Source organism: Lathamus discolor, chromosome 2, assembly GCF_037157495.1.
Source record: "Lathamus discolor isolate bLatDis1 chromosome 2, bLatDis1.hap1, whole genome shotgun sequence".
Taxonomy (NCBI): domain Eukaryota; kingdom Metazoa; phylum Chordata; class Aves; order Psittaciformes; family Psittacidae; genus Lathamus; species Lathamus discolor.
Window position 1 is genome coordinate 110,052,418 of NC_088885.1, and position 23,711 is coordinate 110,076,128.

The window sequence follows — 23,711 nt, forward strand, 5'->3', positions numbered from 1 at the left end:
TTTATAAGTATGAAAATCTTTAAGCTAAAATAAAGTCATTCAACAGTAGGAATAAGGGAACAAGGAAGAGAAGTTTGATGTCTTGGAGGCCTGTGTAACTTCAAATGATTTTTAGTGAATATGCAAAGAAGACACTGTTTTGAAAAGTCTGTGGTCCCAGTTAGCCTCTGATACTAATCTCAGACTAGAATGTATTGGTTTTTCCTGTACTTGTGTTAAAGGCTGTAGCTCTGCAAGTCAATTCAGATTATTTTGGCACTGACTCGTATCTTCAGAATAATTTGAAAAAAAGAAAAAAAAGCCCAAATTTGTGTCTGCTACTGTAAGTAGGCATTGAATCCATTTATGATTTTCAGTCAGAGTCAACATAGGAAACAGTAGAAAAGATGCTAAATTCCTTCAGCAGCCATTTGTTTAAACTACTGTTTGATAGTTAAGAGGCTTTGTCCACCTGTGAATTAACACGAGTGTAAAAGAAAAGCTGTCTGCATTAATTCAGCTGTACACCTTGTAGCATTTATAAATAGACATTTATTTTGTTAAAGCAGTATGAACTTTTACTATCACAAACCTAGGTACTGAAAAGCTGCTGCTTTTCCCATCAGATATCTAGATGGTAGTGCTATTAAAGGAATAATTAAAATTTTCTCTCTATTAATTTGGGTATTTTAATAAAGAGTATTTTATAAAAGTGTCTTGTGAAGCTGAGCATTCCATAATCAGGAGCTTTAGAAACCATAAGTATTTGTACCTGGGACTGTTGCTCATCTAAGTGAACTATAATGCCTCACTAATAATTACAACTCATAAAGATCAATGACTTGGGGATAAACTAGGTCTCTAAGGGAAGGTGCTGGAAAAGGAAGGTGCTGAAGGGAATGAGACTGTTTGTAGATCCAGTAATTTTGTTGTCCTGGACTCACTGGTAGATTATTTGAGAGGTATGTTACTTAGAAAATTTGCAAAGCCAAATTATTATAATTTGATTTGCTGATTGTACTTCTGTTTTACTTTGAAAAACAACAGTTTATGCATTCTAAAAGTGAATTAAAATGTGAAAAAATACTGACTTTTTGATCCCAACATACCTCTCAAAAATGTGTTTATGAGCATGGTAACCTCAAATTAAATGAGAATTTTAACTTGCTTCAGATCATTGCATTGAAAGTTTTAAGGTTTTTTTGAACAATAATATTCCTCCTCTGTTGTCTGTGAAATATTTTATTCTGTAGTATCTCACTCTTTCTTTCTCCAGACTTCTAATTACTGTAACTTTGTTAAAACAACCCTCAAACCAACAGCAGAAGTTAGCATGGCATTATTATCATTACTATTGTAGCTCTTGAGTTAGTGATCTCAGTACTTGGCAAAGATCCTTTTCCCACTCTGCAGATTGGAAATTTTTTGATTTCTATCACATTCGCTGATCAAGTAGACACTTGAAAGATAATTCCCTTATTTCTTTATGGCCATACAGGTCAGGAATCTCATTTGGGAAGGCACATTGCATTTAGTCCAAGAAGGACTCAAAAGTGGTTTTCTCCACCGCACTATTGCAGAACCCAGTTGCAGGAAGAATGCTGTTCCTGGACGCATTGGCTGTGGGTTGGCTGAATTATGTGAAATGGCAAAGCAGCTTCTAGCTGTGAATGAAAGTGACCATCAAGCTGTACATGTGCTGGATGATGAAACCTCCATTCCAGAGCAGGACCTGCTGTCATGTGTTACGCAAAACAGCTCAAACTGTGCAAAGATAGTTGAGCTAATGGGGCAGAAGTACTTGGTGCCACCAAAAAGCAGTTTCCTTTTGTCTGACATTTCATGTTTACAGCCTCTGCTGAACTGTAAGTATCTTTAGGCATTAGAATTTACCACTTCCCTACTCCCTGAGAAGGGCAGTTAGTGTTAGAGATGGCTAATGACTCAATGAACAAACTGTAATATACAGCATCATGCTGATAGGAAATGCTGCTGCAAACTTTCAAAGTGGTTTGTGCAAATAGGTTAGGGTTTTCAAAGGAATCTTAAGTGGTTATGAGCTCATGTCATGGGAGGATTATCTATCTCCAGAAGCGTTCTTTAAAAAATCTCAGCCAAATTACAACAGTTTGAGCATGTTCTGAGCTACTGTCAGTACAGAATTCATGTAAATGCATTCAATTGACTAGCTGTGCTGCTGGGTCCCTATCCCCACTGTGAGGCTTTAATAGATAAATTTAATAGATAAATGCATGCTGCTGCTGTGGTAGGTCTTTGGTTTTAGCTAGATTAGACCACGTGAGAGGGATGAGACTGTACACCTTAAAGCAAAGGTTCCCTTACAGGTTCATCTTGTTCAGCAGCAGGAGCTGTTTAGATTTAGAATCATAGAATAATTAGGGTTGGCAAGGACCTTAAAATCATCTAGTTCCAACCCCCCTGCCATGGACAGGGACACCTCACACTAAACCATGTCACCCAAATTGATTCGCATGAACTGATTGTGAAACCAGCCTCAGTGTCCCCCAGAGAAGACAACAGTTTGAGAGTCTGCTGCATCCAGCTGGACCATGAGTAGCCAACATGAGTTGACTTCTTAGCTGCTACGTTTCACAGCTGAGAATATAGAATATAGGGGTAAGCCAAAATCTGTGACAGCAAAATGGTGGGATTTTATAATTAGAAACTCCTTTGTAAAAGCAAATCCAGAGGTATCCAAGTCAGTATCCCCAGCCTTAATGGGCAGTGCAGAAAGCCTTAAGCTGACAGCATGCAGCAGTCTTCACTGTACATCACCATTCCATTAGCTTTCAGTTTAGCCTTTATTATTATTAGCAGCAGCTAAGCTTCATCAGACTGTCTTATAGGAAAGATCTTGCCTGTGAGTAAGACCAGGGGATTACTGCTCTACCCTGTAATGCCATGACTTTACATTTTTTATTTTTCGAGCATATCTGCAGTCCATTTTAATTAATATTTTTCTTCTTCCTTTTCACCTGCCAGAAGAGAAGTATTTCTGGTCAGTGCGCTGTCAAGATGGCCTCTCCAATGTTAATAAAGGGATAAGATGTAGAAAGCATACACTTATTGGACATTAAATATAAAGTTGTTGTTCTTACTAGCTGTTTAAATAATTAGTGTCAGACTTGATGAAGGAACAAATATGTTCTGTGGATAAAATAAAATTGAAGAGTCCCTTTTTTTCATGGATGTGTCCTGTGTCTTCTATCCTCCAACTAAAGTAAACACAGCTTCTCCCATGGAAACTCTCTCAATTCTCTTCCTCTTGTCCATTGATTTCCATTTCATACACTGGGTCTAGCTCTCTGTCTCTCTTGATCTTCAGCAGTGCAAAACACAGTTTTCCGGAGCTGGTTTGAAGCTCTACATGACCTAGTTGGCCTGTTGAAAGATCAAACAGGACAGGAATCTTGCGTTCAGGGATACAGCCTTTTACTCAGCTAGGTGCCTTACTGAGTAACTTCTGTAACGAAAATGAGAAATTTTAATCTTAGAGACTTGCACTCTCAGAATGAAAACTGATAGAAGAGTTCCCAAGATGCTCCAAATTTCTTAGGGGGATCTGACACAGATCCCATAAACATCCTTTCCTTAGGTAATCAGCCTAAACATTTCTGAAGTATATGATTGTCTGAATTAAAACAAGCATGCTAGAAGCCTTATTTGGAAAGATCAGAAGAAACTTGCAGTTTTGCTGCGTATCAGTTTTAACCGGTAGATCTATTTTAAAATTAGTTTACTGTCTTTTTTATTTTTATTTTACTTTCCAGACAAGAAAAAGTATGATGTAATCGTGATTGATCCACCGTGGGAGAACAAGTCTGTTAAAAGGAGCAGCAGGTAAATTTTATAGTAAAACTTTGTCATCTTAGCTTACAAAGGGTGATTAACATTTTAATATACTGATGCAATCCAAGACCAATATAACTGTGAGACTATAGCTTAAACTAGCAAATATTTTGGAGTATGCCTGCCTTCAAGTTTATGAAACATCTCAGGGACTTCACTGAAATGGCTTGGATACTTTGCATACAAAGTATTTGCAAGGGTAGATGTTAAATTACCTAACTGGTGGGAGATTGTTAGCCCCTGAGATTTACAAGGAAAGTCTGGGTCCACTGTTTTCTAAGGCCCAGATCATGCAGATCGATCATGCAGATCGTTTGAAAATAATATGGTTACTTCAGTGGGCATAAGCTAGATAAATATGTGAGTGTTTCCAGGGCTGAGGTCCTATTTAGAAGTCTTACTTTTTTTTTTTTTTTTTTTTTTTTTTCAATTTGAGTTGTAGTTTGAGCTTTAGTCTGATGGGTAGAAGAAAGTGATAATGCAGCAGTAAAATCCTCAAGTGCAGTAGGAACTGAGTACTGCAGTTTATGAAGTCATTAACTTAAAATTTTTATGGCCTTCCTTTTCTACTGAGTAACATCAGGCTTATGCCAGTGGAGCTCTCTTGATTACTGTAGAATTGTATCCATGTGAAAGAAGGGCAGGCAAGAAATACAGCCTTACAAGAATAATGTCTACTGTAGCTTTTGAAGCTTGTTATGAAGGCATAATTTCAAGATGCAGAGACTGATTGGTAGGTTTACTTGGAAAGCCCTATAGAAACCTCCAGAAACTCAGAGTTAAACTCATTCAGGTGTTTTTCTTAACTATGTAAGTTACTCAGAGGAAAATTGTAGTTATTCACAAGCATGAATTAGCCAGCAAGACTCTGGCAAAAGCTGTAAAGAGCCATCACTGCTGTTAGCTACCTTGTTGACAGCTAATCTTTGTTTTGCATTTCGCATTTGTTGTGGATATTATTATCTCTGGGCAGTTGAATTGTTTTGGATTTTATCCTTGTTACCTGTTTCTTGCTGTTGTTCTCACTGTTCCATTGTAAAGGGATCCGGGGTACCCAGACGATGGGTGTTGATTCCAGTAGGCAGTGTGCCCATGTTTTTGATACTTCAACATGTAGGTTCCACGAATTGTAACATCACTAATAGTGTAGAATAGCATCATGAGGAAAGTGGTAGAGCAAGACAGGACCTGGGTAGTACACTGGTGTAGCATATAGTTTGCTCAAAAATATGCAGAATTGTTCTGAATAACCTAGGCAACTTTTATCATTAATGGTAACTTAGAAATAATGAATAATTTCTGCAAATAATTGGAGAAATGATTACTCTTTCTGACCTTTTAACTTGCCAGTCAAATTAGTGTTGCCCGTGCACTTGTAAATGGCTCACTTGTCATTTTCGTTCAAAAGAAAAATTATTATTATGAAAAGTGAGTAATGTTACATTGACTAAAGAGCTACTTTTCACTAAGTATCTTTGTTGTGATGTAAAGATGAGAGCATTGAATTACATATGATATTTCTTAAATGTGGTTTTTTAAGTAGCTTCAGAGTCACTCGTAATACTTTATTTTGGGGAATAGTAGAAGAAGGTCGCTAAAGGTTCTGTTCAGTAAACATGCACTAATTAATTTTATCAGAATCCCAGTATCAGATTTGGCCACTGGGTGTCAGTCTTGATCCATTTTATGATGCGTTGTCAAAGACGATTCTTGAAATGCCTTGGCCATGTAATTTCTTTATCCATTTGTGTTGCTTTGCAGTTTTTGTATTTGGTATATGCTAACTTGTTTTCTCACTGTATTGGCACACAGATACAGCTACTTGTCTTCATCTCAAATCAAGCAGATTCCTGTACCAGTGCTAGCTGCTCCAAATTGTCTTGTAGTCACATGGGTGACTAATAGACAGAAGCACTTACATTTTGTTAAGGATGAACTTTATCCTTGTTGGTCTGTGAAAACACTCGCTGAGTGGCACTGGGTAAAAGTAAGTTCTGAGTCTGTTGTGTTGCTTTCTTGGAGACTGAGAGGGCTTGCACTGTAACACTTTATATTATGATTTGTCTGTTTACTTCCACGTGCTTTTATATTTGAGAAGTATGATATCATCAGTATCTTCCTTATGATCAAAGAAAAATATCTCAAAGAAATGGATATGAAAATCTTTCACTGTCTATTTTATTCCTTTGTGACAGATTACTAGAGCTGGAGAATTTGTATTTCCTTTGGATTCTTTACACAAAAAGCCCTATGAAGTTCTTGTACTGGGGAGAGTTCAAGGAGACGTAAAAGAAACCTCAAGGTATGCTAGGATATTTATGGTAAATGTGTTTTTTGAGGCTGCTAGGGTTCTCTTAATACATATATGTATGTCACTTGTTCATAATACAATGTAGTGTCCCAGAATCTTCTTTTGGCATCATCTTTATGGAACTAAAAATAGCATTATTAGTTTTGGGATGAGAGAGTGCTTTAGTAATATTGAAGGATGGAAACCTTTTGTTCCTTACATCAGTCTGTGTTGGGGAGTTGGCTGAGATAAAAGCCTTGTGGACAGGGCTTCGTTTGCTGGCAGGTTCTCTTGGACTGTGAGTCCTTGGCATAAGCTGATGCCATTTTGGAGATGCTGATGTTTTTCTACACATGAAAACACACAGAACTATGTTGTTTGTTCTCAATGTCTTTGCTGGCTTTTTGTTAACCATGCTTTGAATAAAGCCTCAGTGATTTCATAAACTGTCCTAAACATATTATGGCAGAGCAACATTTAATTTCCCTTAGACTTATCTGAAGTTTGACTGTGAATGAACATTCTGTGACTTAACTCCCATCTGAAGCTGGAGCATCGCATTCAGTGATACTCATTCTCATACTTCTTGTTCTGATTTATACAACAGGAAATCTGAAGATGTACTCCCAGTTCCAGAACATAAATTAATTGTCAGCATACCCTGCAGTCTGCATTCACATAAACCCCCTCTTACTGGTACGTTTTGTGTTGTAATGTTTCTCTAGAGCATTGGGATTGGATGTCTGAAGTGATGTACCTAGAATGAGGTACCTTTTTATATGAAGCGCCTTAATTTCTAATATGCCAAGTAATTCTGCTCAACAGGACTTGTGGTTCCTCAGCATTTCTAAAAATCTTCAGGCACCTAAGTCTTGGTCTCTAAAGTTGAATATGAAAAGTAGAACTTGAGACATTGTTGTGTGGATATTTTGGGTAGACATGCAAAAAAAGTAGCATTTTTAAATATTTTTTTTTTAAATGCTGCAGGAACAGTTTATAGATTATGTGTGAAGTTATGCCATATAACCTAAAGTACATTGTGGGGGGATGGATGCAATGACTTTGGGTATATGTAAATAGGATATCTTCTGCTCAGTTAATAAAGTAGAAATCTTTTTCTTTATTATGTCATCCTGAAAGAAATATTTTTATTTCTGCATGAGTTGCTTATACCCCTGCAGTACAGTTATGCCTTTAAATCCAAAAACTTAATTATTTAAAAGCTGTTAACAATATACACCAAATAAGATATGCCCTGCTTATTTCCGAGGAGCTATATTTAATTTACTGAAATTGATGCAGTAATTTCAGCCAGATAGTGTGGGTGTGAATTCAACTTTTCAGAGTTTAGCTCAAAGAATTTGAAGTTTTCTGTGTGATACGTTACCTTTTGCACATTTTGTTGGAACACTGACTAATTTCATCAATAGCAATAGTACTTCTTCCGTCATCATAGGATATTAAATATCTCTCTCAAAAATAGTTCTGTTCTTCCCTAAGAGGAGAACTCAGGACAAATCTGCAAATATTCCAGGTGCACATAGTGCTATGTAATCACATCAGAAAACGCAGGTAGAACAACTGCATAATTCTTCTGATAGGGCAGGCATCACAATTTGCTTCACTGACATGCATTCCTTTTCCTGTTCTCAAGGAATCGAACAGCTTCAATTAGGAAGCTGATCTGGACAGTTGTTACGTGTTTGGAAAGGCTCTAAAATTTGTATTTTGGGCTTGTGTTTGTTAAATTAACATACGTATGTACCTGTTCAAATTAGTAGAAGACATACTTTGGTTAGATAAAATAATAAAAGGCAATTCTAGGAGGATCTTTTTGCAGTTCTGAAGTTACATCTTTAAGCATTAGGGCTATAACAGGAAGTATCTTTGTTGATATAAGGTAATGAATGGTTGGGTAGTGATTTGTGAGGCAGCCACCTAGGGCTTCTTCAGAAAACTAATGCTTAGCAGCACTCTTGGACACAAACATGAAGCTTGTAAGGTATCCAGGGGTGCAAAACAGCAGCTTGTATGTATTTTAGAGAATTCTAGTGCCAGAACAGAATAATTCTCTTATAGGGCAGAATCTAGAAACCATATTGGGAGTATCCTTTATAAATTATAATCCTTAATGGATTTTGAAAGAAATTGTCTGTGCTAATTTATGCTTGTCTTCAGTCTTTACTTGAATGCTGAAATTTGATACCATTATGCAGCGTTTCTGTTTCTATTTGGAAAAAGGAATTTGCTGTTGAGCAATATCAAGGTTTTTACAAGTGTTTTATAAAACCCACATGTATTTTACAGTTTTGGCAGCTCCATTCAGAACATGGTTATGGAATGAAAAGGTAGACTATAAGGCAAAACCTAATCGCTGATGCTTTTGACTTCAACGTTGCAACAGGGTAATGCTTTCAGGACCCGGCAGTATTCTCAAGTGGCCAGTAGAGAGCAGCTGAGCTACATCCTAGCTACATTCAACAGCAATTTGAGCAGAAGCAGAGATTTGGCAGTGGGGGAGAGGGACTCTTGAGTCACACACATTCTTTATGCTTTGTTTAAGTAGTAACAAAGCCAAAAAAAATTAGTATTTACTGATGCTGTCTGGCACTTTATTTCTTATTACTACTCTAAAGGTTGTATGTTGGTACATATGTAGCCACTCATGACTGATTATAGCAGTTTATCTCTCTGGAGGAAGAGAAAGATGTAAATTAAAGTAAGCCATCAAAAAGAGATGCTTGGATTCCTACAGTGCGTTTAACCATGAAATTGTGACTGTAGGGGTTTTTGGTGATACATGTGCTGAGTTCAGTGCTTAGGGCTTTAATATGTCATTGTAAATGTACTTAAGCTTGTTTATGCAAATGTGTTAAAATGAAATTTTATTACTCCTGGTTTTGATTCAAATAACAGCAGGTTTTCTTTCTAATTCAATACAGTGTTACAGAAGATACAAAAGGTATTCTGTTACACAGATGATGTGAAGTAATGTAGTTTCAAACACCTTTTTTGTTTTTCCTGTTTTATAGGTTCTTCTTATTATAGCTATTTTTTCTCCAGTTTTCAAGCATGTAGGCTTATTGTTAGAAACTAATGCTGTTATACAGATGTATGCCTAAAATTGGAATTAATTCTCAGCTATGTTCTAGCCGCCTTGCATATCTCGAGCACAAGAGTGTAATGGGAAATCTTGGGAACTCTCCTGCTGTAGCAACCCTGGCTTGTAATGCCATATTATAAAAGTGCGCTTGGAAGCAAAACCAAGTCGATGCTTTTTGTTTGCTTACGTACCTTGTGAGGCCTTACTGTTAGACTGCAGTTGACAGATGCCTCAACATCTAGCTTTAAATTGAAGCTCAGGAAAGATGCTGAGATGTACAACCATTTTTGTGCTGAGTTTCAGATCTTTTTCTGGTCCTGCTCTGTTCATGTATTAGACAAACTGAGCAATAAGGACCTATACATTGCGAACTCTTTTGAAAGCTTACTGTGAAATCAGTTCAATCATGTGCTTTGTGCTTTGCATGACTCACAAATCAGATAGTGTAAAGCTGACAATTGTTTTCACTTCATGTATCCAATTTGCCATGAAGAACTTGCTACTTAGGTAATTGAAAGATGAGGGGAAACTGTTGCTTGTTTCAGAGATGTTTAAAAAAGCAGCATGCATCTTCAATGCATATTTAGGATTATGACCAGAAAGGTATGGCAGGTATCTTGCCTTGACCTCCAGATTGTGCTTCAGAAGGAAGTGGGTTTTCTGGAAAGCCAGTGTTATATATACTAGTCAGCTTTGAGGTAGCTGTGTGTGTCCGATGGCATTAGATGCTCAGTATAGCTGCCTTAGTTGCTGTCATAGGGTTTATGACACCTACAAGTGATATAAAATAATCTATTTACTGTCTATTTAAGCTGTTTATTGTCAGTGATATCTGTAAGTGGATAGAATTAATTGTGTGGATGGCTTTTTAAAAATCTGTTCTATGGTAGAGGAATTTTAGTATTTCATCTTTCTATTGATGTAGATCCTCTAACATGTTTTCAGAGGAAAAAACTCCACAGTTTGCTTAAGGGCTGCAAGTCAGATACATGACAAGCCTAACAAAGAAGCTGTGATTTGTAACTTGAATGCTGACTTTTCCTGTCTTAAGGAAACCAACATAATGAGACTTTATTCCAACCAAATACAGCCACATTATTGTCCTCTTGATATGGTAATTTCCACTGCAGTGCAAGTTACTGCCTGATGTGATTATGTAAATACCTACAACCTAGCAATGAAAAATCATTTTAATGTAATCTTGATTTATATGTAATGTCTGTTTTTAGAAAAACTCTGACTTAAAAAAGACTCTGTCTCTGGCAGCAGGAGAGAGAGGATTAGATTCTTGGGACTTCCTCGTTAAATTCTACGACCAAATTGATAGACAGATTGGCACAAGCTTCTGCTGCACTGACCCATTTATTGGCTACTTCTTTTTTCCTTTATGGTGAACCAAACTTTGAGGTTGGTTGGATCTCTTTAAGTGTGCTTTTAAAATTTGTTCTCTTAGACATAGAAGTCTTTAGTGCTTAGTAAAACTACTTTTGATTACTGGACTTAGTGCTGTGGTGATATTTTTAATTATGCATTTTGAGAACAAGTGTCAACATTAGTAATGTGCTCTTAATGAAATTATGTCACCTAATTGCTACTTTTACTTACAAGCCTATGTAAAAAATAAAATGGTTCTATTTTGGTTTTGTATGGGGTGGGAAAAAGGTTATATAAAGCTGGACTGCAGTAAGTTCTGCAAGACTTTATGCCCATTAGGGTAAAAAAAAGATATTCTACAGATGTCAGGATCTGCAAATAGAGCTTATTGAAAGCTTTGGAGCTTTGCTTGGCACAGTCTTTCCCTTCTCTTCTGTGGAAAAAGTGCAACCTCTTACAATATGGGCTTTCTTAAATAATCAAGAAAATAAATTTTTGGAATACCTTTGTTAGTCACAGAATCATAGAATGGTTTGCGATGGAAGGAACCTTTACAGGTCATTCAGTCCAACCCCCCTGCAGTGAGCAGGGACATCTTCAACTAGATCAGGGTGCTCAGAACCCCATCCAACTTGGCCTGGAGCACTTCCAGGGATGGGGCAGCCATAATTTCTCTGGGCAACCTGTTTCTTATTCCTTCTATCTAACCTAAATCTCCTGGCTTTCAGCTTAAAGCCATTCCCCAATGTCCTATCACTACATGTCCTAGTAAAAGTCCATCTGGAGTTTTCCTGTAGGCCCCCTTCAGGTACTGGAAGGCTGCTCTAAGGAGTCCCTGGAGCCTTCTCTTCTCCAGGCTGAACAATTCTCTCAGCCTGTCTTCATAGTGGAGGTTCTGATCATCTCTGTGGCCTTCCTCTGGACTTGCTCTAAGAAGTCCACATCCTTCTGTCCTCCTTTAGTTTAAGCCCATTACCCCTTGTCCTATCACAACAGGCCCTACAAGGAAGTCTCTCCCCATCTTTCTTATAAGCCCCCTTTAAACATTGAAAGGCTTCAGTAAGTTCTTCCTGAACCTTTCTCTTCTCCAGGTTAAACAACCCCAACTCTCTCAGCCTGTCTTCGTAGGAGAGGTGCTCCAGCCCTCTGATCATGTTGGCAGGAAAGTGTACACAAGAAATCCTTAACTAAACAGAGCACGGAAAAAGAGCAATAAATTTTACCACTTTTTTTTTTTTTTAGCTGTATGGTGGTTTTGCAAAATGGTATAAAAGCAGCTACTCATAAGTAGTGTCTAATTAGATGAACTCCTGTGACACCGATGTTCAGTGCAGCAAGTTTTCTGTCAAAATGTAGATTTTCCTCTAAATTTCCCAGACTCTTCTCTGCAAATGTTAGATTTGTTTAAACATTTTAGCTTGCCTCAAAAAGGAGCAGGTTTTTAGAATAAGATTCCTCTTGGTAGTAGTATTTTTTAGAATAAAAGCTGCCTTAATGATAACCCATCTGACACATTTGTTTGACATTTGTTGAAGATTGGGGGAAGGAGGTTAGATGTATGTTCCATGCCAAAATACAAGAAAGTCCAGAAACATCCATTACAAAATACTTAAAAAAAAAAAAAAAAAAAAGTTTTGAATGGATTGAAGTCTTGGAAGAGGTAACCACGTAGGTAGGGAATGCCTCTGGGGTTGGCTAGAAAATAAAGTGGATGCTCGTGTTTCTGCAACAGGAGCAGTCCTTGACAAGATCAGCTTGGTTTTTACACAGGGGGTCTGTGACTGGCAGATTTGATACAAAAAGTCAGAGCTTGGATTGTACCAAAAAAAAAAGAAAAAGCATTCCCTCTTCTACATTGATGTATACTGATTGGATGTGTTTTTGCATTCTGCAATGATCATATCTGAAGAGACTGAGTCAAGCAACATAATGTTGGATGTATGGACCATATTTTTAAGCTGTGGAAATTCAGAAACCACTGAGAGATCTGATAAATGACCAAGAGACCCTTTGGAGCAGAAAATGTTTTCATTTAGTTTTTCTTCTTTTGTCCTCAGCAACAAAAATAAGAACTTAACATCTAATTTTTAGTAGAGTTGTTTTTTTAGTCTTTCTGCCCTCTCTGTGTTGGGTACTACTTAAACCTTTGCTTTTCTCAGGCATATTTTTATGCATAATATATTTGTAGATACTAGGTTTCCTGAAACCTAGTTCAAAATTTGTTTGACCCAGGCACGAACCTGAATGGCTCTTCATGACATATAACATGTTTAACAATAAGCTGTTTGCAATAATACTTTTTGAGCAAAATGCAAGATCTTTTTCTGTCAGTCCAAGAATAGTGGTTATAATCAGTGACTCAATTGATGACAGGCATCTGGATTACTTGGATTTAAGCAGTAAAAATTCCCAACTGTAGAAGAAATTTAAAATTTATGTTACTGAATAAAAGAACACAGTTATATAAATATTTCTTCAATTGCCAGGCTAGTATTGGGGAAAAAGAAGTCCCTGCATTTTTATAGTCCTTTTATTGCTATTCTTATTTAACTGGTGTTTCTTCAGTTGTCATTAAAAACAAAAAGACCTGCTTCTAGCACCTTTAAGATGTGGAGGAAAAGAGTGATCTTAATTAAGGAAAGGTTTTATTTATTTATTTTTATAAACGTTGCCCCTGTGTTGTAGGAGCAAAGAGAGTCTTTAGGAGGTGTTTGGTTGATATTAGTGAAAAATTCAGAACTCATCAATGTGGAGGCTGAAATAAATCCTCATTCCCTTTCCCTAAATGAAAGCAAATAAATCAAGGCTATTGAAGGCCTTGACAGTGTTGTTCAGAATCTCAAGGGCACTTAAAATTACTTTCTCACTATAAATAGTCTAGCTGTTTGATGAAACCCCTGAAATTAATTTGCTGTCTCTTCCTTTTGTAATAAACCACTCAGTTTTTCATCCACTAACTGCACAGAGAAGTTTTTACTTGTTTGATGTTGTTATTTGTACGTTTGTCACTGTTGTTGTCTTCTTTTGTTTCTTATCTTGCATAGGAGTTCTGGCAGAGTTTCTCAAGCCAGATGTGGAATGCTTGGAGTTGTTTGCTCGCAACCTACAGCCCGGCTGGACCAGTTGGGGAAACGAGGTTTTGAAGTTTCAGCATATGGATTATTTCACTGTTCTGCAGAATGAAAGCTGAGTTGGGTCTTGTAGCGTTGTTCTGAAATTCCACACCTTCTCAGGAGGCTCCCAAACTTGCCTCTATTAGTGATGGTGCACTCAGAAGGTAACAGAAATAAAACCAACTGCACTTCAGTTAAAATTCTTGAAGTGGTAGGGTATCTGTTAAATGGTATTTCCATTTGTATGAGCTGATCCTTTATTTTGATTATCTTGAGATATTTAAACACTGATATTAGAGTGTAAGGCCATCCCTGGGTTTTTTTTTTCAAACCTTAAGAAAGGAAAGATATTTTGAGGCGTTCTTACTGCAGCTATCAAATCTAAGCATCATAAGCACGACACTGTTGCACCTGTATTATTTTTAAAGAATGATGTATTATTTTTAAACATTGGCAATAGAAGTTCTGAATTCCATAATGCTTCCTTAAAGAAGATTGTTTTACATGGAACAGCGGGTTTGAAACTGAAATAAATGAAGGCGCTGTATCCTAAATGTTTGTCTACCTCAGAGAAATAAAAGGAGCAGTGCTTGTGTTAATTGGCAAATGGATTGTTGATTGACCATATTCTATGTAAAATTACATTTTTTAAACAGTCAGCAATTCTGTCTTTCTGTATATGGTGCTATTTCTTTGAACACTTTGTAAATGATCAGTCTCAACATCTTACAAATTCTTCCTGTGAAGCTGTTAGATTGACCTGAAACTTTAAAAGATTGTAAGTATCTTAAAAATTCTGTTTCCTTACGTGACTTAATGAAGCCTCTGCCACTTACTCATTTGCAGCAGTAGAGGCAGAGCTGCTGCACAAGCTGATTTTCCTCATGGAAGCTCCTGAGTTCTGACTGCTTATGATGGGGAACAAAATGCATTGCGTACCTTCTTTACATTCATTTGCCTTTAGGTAGTCTGAGCTGTGAGGGTTTTTAATCTTTAAATGTTAGGAGGAGGCTTTTTTTTAATATATAATTTTGTAAAAAAAAAAAGAAATAATAAAAATTAAATAAAACCTGTCTGTATTTTATTTGCAGACCAGTTTCTATCCTACTGTTCAATTTCTTGTTTGGGAGTTAACAAGAAAAATGCCCTTCTTTTTTTCTCCTTTTTTTTCTCCTTTTGTTTCCATTTTTTTTTTTTTTTTTTTTTACTAACAGGTAAATGTATACTCAAAAATCAGTAAATAATGTAACAGTGAAAGTTGTTATCAGGCCAGACACTTCTTGCTGCATGATTTTATTCAGCCTACATTTTAAACTGTCATGACATAAGCAATCTTACCTAGAACTGTAAGGGATAAGAAGTGAAAGGTATCCCTGCCTGTGGCAAGGGGGTTGGAACTAGATCATCTTAAACGTCCTTTCCAGCCCTAACCTTTCCATGATTCTGTGCGGGTTTTTTATTTGCTTTCATTTTTACAAGATAGTCACTACCTGGAGCTTCTGTGTTCCCAGCCAGAATTCTCCTGCCAAGATCATTCTCCCAAGGTGGTCTCAGTACTGAATGGCTGTATGAGACTCAAATATGGAATATATTGTAACTGCTGCGCATATCTAGTTTTCCCTTTGTACTTTAAAAAACACACAAGAAATTATGATGGCTGTTCCACGTCCACTGCTATGTGTGGCTCTGGATTATCTTTTAATTGCAAAAATGGAAAGGTATGAACAGTCTTAGAGTTCAGGGAACCACCTTTCTCCTCTGAGCTAAGCAGCAGAACCCTTCTAAGGGAATGACCTTCTTCAAGCTGTGTAGGGATTGATGAACTATTTAATCTATCTTTTCTGTGGGGCCTGTTTGCAAGTCATGGCCTTCTAGTCCTCCTTCTGTCTTCTGACCTGCTGTGCCGAGAGACTGAGCAGCTAATTTTAGCAGCTAGTTCCAGGCCCCAAGTATGGTTTATATGTAGAGGGCATGTGTGTTCTCAGTCTGGAAATCAAAAGTTGAAGATTGATGTCTAAATAATACTTGATCTTGTCATACATGGTTACAAATTGGGCTTTGGACAGCTGTTTGCTCAGCTACTTTTCCATCAGTCTGGCTATGAAGAAAACCTTGTGAATATTATGGAAGTGGTGCTCTACATCTGCAGCCAACCGACCAGAAACTACTGGGTTTTCTCAGGAGGAGGTTCAGTATATCTCAGTTCATTGCCAGCTCAGAAGTCTCATGGTGCTATTAGCAGTTGGTAATTTCAGGGTCATCTTTTAAACATAATTATTGGTCTTTTAGGCTTAATTCAAAATCTGAATAGCCTCTTTTCTAGCTATCCAAAATCCCAGCTGTCCCCAGCCAGCCATAAGATCTTTCAGTGTCAGTCAGATGATTCCTCTAAAGCAGAATTTGAAGCGTATTGAAAATTCAGTGGTAAGGGAAGCCAGCTAATGTAAAAGGACGGTTTAAGATCTGGTTTATTTTTATAAAAGAATATTATCTATATCAGTTCTGTTATTTTGTGGTGGAAAGATGTGTCAAGCCTTGTATAAAAATAACCCCTCCTCTGAAGAGTACAAACTTGGTAAGAAATTAAAGAACAAGAGAGAAGATAAGGATGAGGAATACAGGATAGTAATGAGATGTCGAGGTGTGAATATGGTGAGTAGCAGCCCTAGGTATTATGCACATCTCAGGTGTTCCTAAGGAATGGTATTTTTTTTTTTTTAATCTCTTTCTACTTTTCTATTTTGGTATGTTAAAATACACACATTCCAAGGAAAAAATAGGTGAAGCCTATGTTTGTAAAGTATTTTACTAATGACATTGACAAAATAAGTTTTTTTTAGTTCTAAATTCTTTTTGTAGCACTTTGGTGAAGTGAGAAGTGTGATTTTCAAAAAATACTATATTTGGTACATCTGCTATTATTTTAGTAGGACAGTGTTAAAAATCTGCGTCTGGGTGTTCTGTACTACTTTAGGCCTTTTAAAATTATGGCTGATTGCAAAAATAGTTCAGTTCATAAAGCAATAAGAAGTCATTCTAAGCTGCTTCTATATGTAGAGTACATCAAGTGTCATAATCAAACTTACTTTTATGAAGCTTCAGGTTTGAGTATGATTTTTGAAATGTCAAATTAGCATATGACCTTTACTTGTATTTTTAAACTTCTATGAAGTAAAAAGAATTATACCAGTAGGTTATGTTTTAGGAGTAGTGATTGCTAGGCATGAACTCCTGTGGAAACAGCAAAGTTTCTTTTGCAAGATTAAATGTTATTAAAAAAGTGAAGTGAGCAGCTCTTACCTCTTTATAGGACTCTGCTCAGGTAGGTGTCTGTAAAGAGTAGTAAAGAGTTGACTTCGAAAATCAATTTCCAAACCACATAAAGAACTATCAAATCACAGGAGGAAAATGCTACTATGCCTTGAGATGGTGTCCCTTCCCTCCAGCATGTCAACCATACCACACAGCTTGGTGTCATCGACAAAGTTGCTGAGGGTGCACTGGGTCCCGCTGTCCATGTCATTAATGAAGGCATTAAAAATTACTACTAAACATTTTCTGAATGGTCTGACAGTCCTGATCTTGCTTGACTTGACTTTTGGTATAGTAACATGCTTATGCTGTAATGAGTAGGAGTGTCTTACTGCAGCAGCACGTTGCTATCCTGTGATCTTCAGTCCTCACCTGGGCAGGGATTGCTTTTTGAAGAGAACAGGGCTATGGAAAGGAGCTGCTGCTCACAGAGCCAAGGTCTAAACTGCAAGACCTGAAAAAATGTTTCTCTGGTTTAGCTGTGTTCCCTGGACACCCCCTGGCTCCGTAGAAATGACTCGCAGGATCAGGAGGAGACTCACTGAACTTTGGTCAGGGCTGGTACTACAGAGGAGATGCGTGCTGTGACCTAGTATTAATCAAGGGCTCTGCTGTTCCAGGAAGCAGCATGATAAATTCTGTTCTTTAAAATTTCTAGGTATTTTCCATTAGTGATGGTAACTGATAGCTGATGTTGTTTCAGGGAAGTGGGGAGTTGGAAAAAAGCAGGAAGAGGAACTGGTAGGTGTAGGTAAGCTGCTACCCATGCAACAAAGGCATGGCCTTTGTCTTGTTAGGATTGTGTCTTGCTTAGAGCCAAATTCTCCTTTGTAGCATTGACAAAGCTCGAGTCTGCAGCTGTTAAACAGTTGAAAATCATTGTACTGGGCAGGGTGAAAGGAGATTTTGGTTGTCAGAAGCAACTTGCATGCACCAGTCTAACTAGAGGTCTTTGGCAGAGGATGCTCCTGCAAGACAGCATTCCTAAATTGGGTCTTAGGGGAGAAGAGAGCTTCATACAGAATGGTACGATGGAAATCTCACCCAGAAAGCTTTCTATGGCACAATCACAAGTGATCTTTGGTGCTGGAGAAAGCATCTTGGGTACTCCAACCTAAATGGTGATCACCTGAGAAGAACAGGTATAATACTCTTTGTGGCCCAGTGCTCAGGTAAGAGAGGGCATAACTACAGATGCTAAGCCTATGGCCTGGTTTGAGAGAAGAGCATTTGTAAGGCTGTGATCAGACAGAACTGGGAGGGTGACTGCTCTGCCAGTGTTCTGTAGAGTTGCATATGTGTGTGTATTTGTGTGTACATGCAAAGCTGGTCTGTTGGAGTAGTGTTAATCAGGGGTATACTGTCCTTTCAATAACAATCAGAGTTGTGCATTATTAGGAATTTAACACCTTTGTATTTTTACTTGTCAGTGCCCTAATGCTACTAATGTATGGGGAAAAGGTACTTCGATTTGGTTAGAGATACCCTCATAACAGGCATGGTTTAAAAGCTTGCCTGGAGACTGCATGATAAATACTTTTTTGTTTGGTGTTTTTTCAGAGGCCTACATTGTCACTGATAAATGAACAGCAGAGTAGCTGCCAAGGTGGGTTTCTGTGGCTCTGGCCATATCTTGACAGTGCAGGAAGCATGCAGAAGGTTGGCCAGAGGGGCTGTTTCACTGGTCCTACGGCAGCTTCAGTTTGCTTCAGCCTCACTCAAATGACATCAGATCAGCTCTAACTAGGCTGGATCACCTTGCTGGGCCTAGCTATGGGGATTTTCATTGCTGGCATAAAGGAGGTGAGGCTATTGCCTCCTCAGGGTTGTTCTTTTAGTGGACTGGACATTTTCACCTGCAAGCATTTTTTATTAAACTTGTTGAACTCTGCAGGTATACTACAGAGCTTGGCTTTCAGCTTTGGCTCTGAGCCTGCTGTATGCGTTGTCCTGGGATTAAAGAGTTATGGGCCTTGCTCTGTGGGGCTGAGACCCAAAAAGCTCATTGTCTCTTGGAAGCAGTCTGGTTGCCAAACTGCAGGCAGTACTCAGCGGTCCTCTGTTCCAGCTTTTTAAGTTTTTAGTTCCTTATCAGTCCTCTGAGATGAGGGGTTGGGAGGTGCCATTGACACTGGGGTCTTGGCACTGAAATCTCAGTATTGTTTTCCTTAAGAAATATGGATTTTTAATCTTTTCCCTGTGATGAGAAAACTTGAAATTTCTATTACCCGTATCAGAACATTTACCTGTTTCAGTTAGTACTTTGCCACTTACTTAGGACAAAGTAAGTCTGACTTTCCATAAGCGCTGGTTATTGCAGTTTAGTTCTTCATTTTTCCTTTTCCATCTTCTGCTTCTCAATTGATTTGCTTCAATCAAGCATCCATTTATACATCAGTAACTTTATTTTGTTACATAAGAGTCTCATTGGTGTTACTGGAATTGCCTTGGATTTCATGTAACTGTTGGGAAAGAGTGGCCATAAAAGTGTGGTTTAGGAAAACCCAATTTGAATTGATTTGTCTCCTGTTCTCACAAACAGCTGTGCATAACAGTGTGTAGCATGAGGCTGGAAACAAGTAGTTGCCGGTGAAGAAAGACAGAGGGGCTGCGAGCAGCAGCATCCTAGAATGTGCAGCTGCAACTGTCCTGAGGCATCTGAAGTACAACACGACCACACCCTGGGAGCTGAGAATTTGAAATCATAACAATAGCAAATTGGCTGCTGTAACAAGGACATGAAAATGTGCAAGCCATGTGAGAGGAAGTTGTGATTTCACTGTTAATCCTTGTGTTGCTTAATTTGTAGAAATGAGGATACAAAAGACAGCAGTAAATGAGAGAAACACGCAAACAGTATTGCAGGAGGATTCTTTTCCAGAATTTTATTTACCAGTTTTCTGGTGCTTCCTGTCTGATAATGAAAGAATGAAGTGAAGCCTCATTTGAGGACCCTAAAGGAAATGATAGTCCTACTTCTGAATATAGGCGACTTTCCAGGTCAGCTAGAGAGATAGTATTCATGTACTGCTAATAAAATGCTAAGAAGGCAAATATTTGAGTAAGATCTTTTCACCCTGACATTCAATATGCAGTGCCATGTCTTCTTTTTTCCCCTGTGAGTAAGTAAATGGTCTTAAAATAAAAGCATTGCTTATTGCTAGTTGGAATATTGGGCGTCCTCACTCAGTTCTTTTATTTTGTAAAAAAATAACATCATCTGCTGAGGGAGGGGGATGTCAGACATTCTTGTTTTGGCTGTAACATTTTCTCTATTTCTCAGGTTGAACCTTGTGGATCTGGCAGTCCTGTAAGCAACCCAAACCTGTGGGATATTACACACCTTGGCCTGTCTTAGACCTCCTCTTTTTTTCCATTCTATTTCCCTCCTTAAGCAGCCATTTTTAGCAGTGTGAGAAAATGAAGGACTGTAAAGAGGAAATAACAAAGTGGAAACTGGTGCCCAAGATGCAATGGAATAATGAGAATTGTGTGCTTTCCTAGTCTATTCCGTAGCTGGTGCCGCTGCAATGCTTACGGCTCTCTAAGCCTGTACTGTGGGCTAGCTCATAAAGATGTTTGAAACTTTACAATCTGTAAAGTTCAGTAGAATCACAGAATGGTTTGGGTTGGAAGGGACCTTAAAGATCTTTCCAACGCCCCTGCCACAGGCAGGAACACCTTCCAATAGACCAGGTTGCTCCAAGCCCCGTCCAACCTGGCCTTGAACACTGCCAGGGATGGCACAGCCACAGCTGCCCTGAGAAACCTGTTCCAGTGCCTCACCTCTTCCTTGCTTCCTTTCTTCCTTCTATCTGATCTAAACCTTTCCTCTTTCATCTTAAAGCCGTTTTCCCTTGTCCTGTCACTACATGCCCTCGTAAAAAGTCCCCCTCCAGCTTTGGTCCTTTAGGTACTGGAAGCTGCTCTAAGGTCTCCCCAGAGCCTTCTCTTCTCCAGGCTGAACAAGCCCAGCTCAGCCTGTCTCCATAGCAGAGGTGCTCCATCCTTTGGAGCATCTTCATGGCCTCCTCTGGACTTCCCTGTGCAGGTCCACATCTCTTTTTTTTGTTGGAACTGCAAGGGGAGTCTCACGAGAGTAGAGGGGCAGGATCACCTCCTTCGACCTGCTGGTCATGCTCCTTTTGATGCAGCCCAGGATACGGTTGGCTTCCTGGGCTGCAAGCGCACACTGCCGGCTCATGTTAAGTTTCTCACCAAACAACACTCCCAGGTCCTCCACAGGGCTGCTCTGAATCTATTCTCCACCCAATCTGTATTTCTGCTTGGGATTGCCCTAACTCAGGTGCAAGGTCTTGCACTTGGCCTTGTTGAACTTCATGAGGTTGGCATTGGTTCACCTTTCAAGCCTGTTCAGGTCCCTTTGGGTCCCATCTCTTCCCTCCATCGTGTTGACTACAACACACAGTTTGGTGTTTTCAGCAAACTTGCTGAGGGTTCACTCAGTGCCACTGTCCATGCTGCTGATAAAGGTATTAAGCAGCACCAATTCCAATACTGGCCCTGAAGAACACCACTGTTCTCTACTTGGACATCGAGCCACTGACCACAACTCTTTGAGTTCGACCATCCAGCCAATTCCTTACCCACCAAATCTCAGCCTATTTGGAGATGGTAGCATTTTTCAGTGTAAAAGAGTGAGTGCATTTCCACTGGTTGGCATCGTTAGCACAGTGGACATCACACACTGCTGGTTGCAGGTCAGTTGCAGAAAGGACAAAATCTGAATTTAATTTCTGACCTTTTTTCCCCTATCGTAGTTTTAATTTTTAAAAACTATTTTGCTTAAAGGAGGATCCAGGTAAACAACTGTGTTATTCATGCAAATTGCAGGATGAGGGTCAAAAAGACAAAAATGTTGTAGTTTGCTTGTCCTCCTAAAAGATTATTGTGATGTAACCCCAGCTGGCAACTAAGTACCACACAGCTGATCACTCACTCCCCCTTGGTGGCATGGGGAAACAGGCAGAAACAGCAGAGATGCTTTGAGATGTACCTACTTTGATATGGACATATTTACAGCCACATATACTTCTGTATGTCTTGCCCCCATGTGGACTCATCCACAGGTCACTGTCCCTGTGACTCGAGTCCCTATTGGAGTTCCAGCCTGTCCAGTACAGTGGCACAAAACACAGCGATGCCATGGCCATCAGCCAGCCCAGGCACATGGCCATTGCTGTTATAAAAATGTTCCCAGGCACAGGAGAGTAGGAAGATCAGCAGTACAGCACTACAGCAAGCAGCGAAAGCAAAAAGCAGCCACTAATGAGCACTAGACTCTAATATACAGAGGGGCAGGCAAGCACAGGAACCTGCTGATTAAGAGATAAACAGTTTTAACAGCAGTAAATGCAATCTAGCACTTTCCAATCAAACCTGTTGTTATCTTGAACCCTTCAAGCCTTACACTGAGTGCCAAAAAGGACTGTTGTGGTTTAACTGCAACAGGCAACTGGGCTGCTCACTCACTCGCCTCTGAGTACGATGGGGGAGAGAGTCAGAAGAGTAAAAGAAAACAGGTAGGTTAAGGTAAAGACAGTTTAATAACTTAAGTAAAAGCTGCATCCTCAAGGAAAGCAAACTAAGGAATTCATTTACTACTTCCAATGGTCAGGCAGGTGTTCAGCCATCTCCAGGAGAGCAGGGCTCCGCCATTCTAATAGGTACTTGGGAAGACAAACGCTGTCACTCCAAATGTCCCCTCTTCCTTCTTCTTCCCCAGCTCTATATGCTGAGCATGATGCCATATGGTATGGGATATCCCTGTGGTCGGTTGGGGTCACCTGTCCCTGCTGTGCCCCCACCAACTTCTTTGTGCACCCCCAGCCCACTCACTGGTGTGATGGCGCAGAAAAGGCTTTAGCTCTGTGTGAGCACTGCTCAGCAATGACTAAAACATCCCTGTGTTATCAACACTGTTTTCAACACAAATCCAAAACATAGCCCCATACTAGCTGCTATGAAGAAAATTAATTCTATCCCAGCCAAAGCCAGCACAAGGAAGCAGAAATTATTGTCTATAACTTAAAATTGAAGTAATTGCTAATAATGTAAAAGGCTAAAAATATCAGCAACGGGTCATGATTTTGCACGATCATTAACTGATGGTTGTAGCTAAATCTTACTATTTCTTTAATAGTATTGTCTTTTATGCTATTAATTTAGGAGACAGCTTGTTGAAAATATTTTTATGACTCTGTTAACTTCCCTCAAACTGTTCAGCGTGTGGTTTTAACTATGTAACCTTTGTGTCTTTCCTTGCTATATGCCCACCAAAAGTTAGGCTGAATTCAGAGAGAAAGTATGTGTCCTTTTCTGAGGTTCATGGTTCATCTATTGGCTCATATAATTTCAAAGAGACAGTTCTGACATAAAAACTGCATTTTCCCACATCAAAGTGACCCAGTCAAAACTTCCATCTAAAATTTTATGAGGCCTGCAGCCTAACTCGTTAAAAGAGCCCAAGAGGGTTTAGATTACAGAGTGCTATTTCTGACCAACTAAAGGGCAGGCAAAGTTACAAGGATTTCTAAATTTCTAATAAGGTCAAGGAAGTGCAGAACATAAGAGGAATCTAAACATTATTACAATTTTCACTGTGTGATGCAACTCACATATACGTAATTTTTTAGGTCCTGTGAACTTC

The 23,711-nt window shown here is 38.8% G+C and overlaps 1 protein-coding gene across 5 annotated transcripts in view; it reads left to right on the top strand.

The window, feature by feature from the left end:
* The window catches only part of METTL4 (methyltransferase 4, N6-adenosine), a 17,849-nt gene extending 3,030 nt beyond the window's left edge, over positions 1 to 14,819 (top strand). For 2 of the 5 annotated variants that reach the window (XM_065668079.1, XM_065668075.1), the window contains exons 4-9: positions 1,478 to 1,844; positions 3,771 to 3,840; positions 5,662 to 5,836; positions 6,045 to 6,151; positions 6,747 to 6,835; positions 13,661 to 14,819. In XM_065668079.1, coding sequence (XP_065524151.1) covers positions 1,478 to 1,844; positions 3,771 to 3,840; positions 5,662 to 5,836; positions 6,045 to 6,151; positions 6,747 to 6,835; positions 13,661 to 13,806 — 954 coding nt within the window. In that variant the 3' untranslated portion in view covers positions 13,807 to 14,819. Of the gene's footprint in view, positions 1 to 1,477; positions 1,845 to 3,770; positions 3,841 to 5,661; positions 5,837 to 6,044; positions 6,152 to 6,746; positions 6,836 to 10,471; positions 10,650 to 13,660 lie in introns of those variants that run through there. The other 3 variants (XM_065668076.1, XM_065668077.1, XM_065668078.1) reach the window with 3 other exon arrangements.
* The last annotated feature ends 8,892 nt before the right edge of the window (positions 14,820 to 23,711 follow it).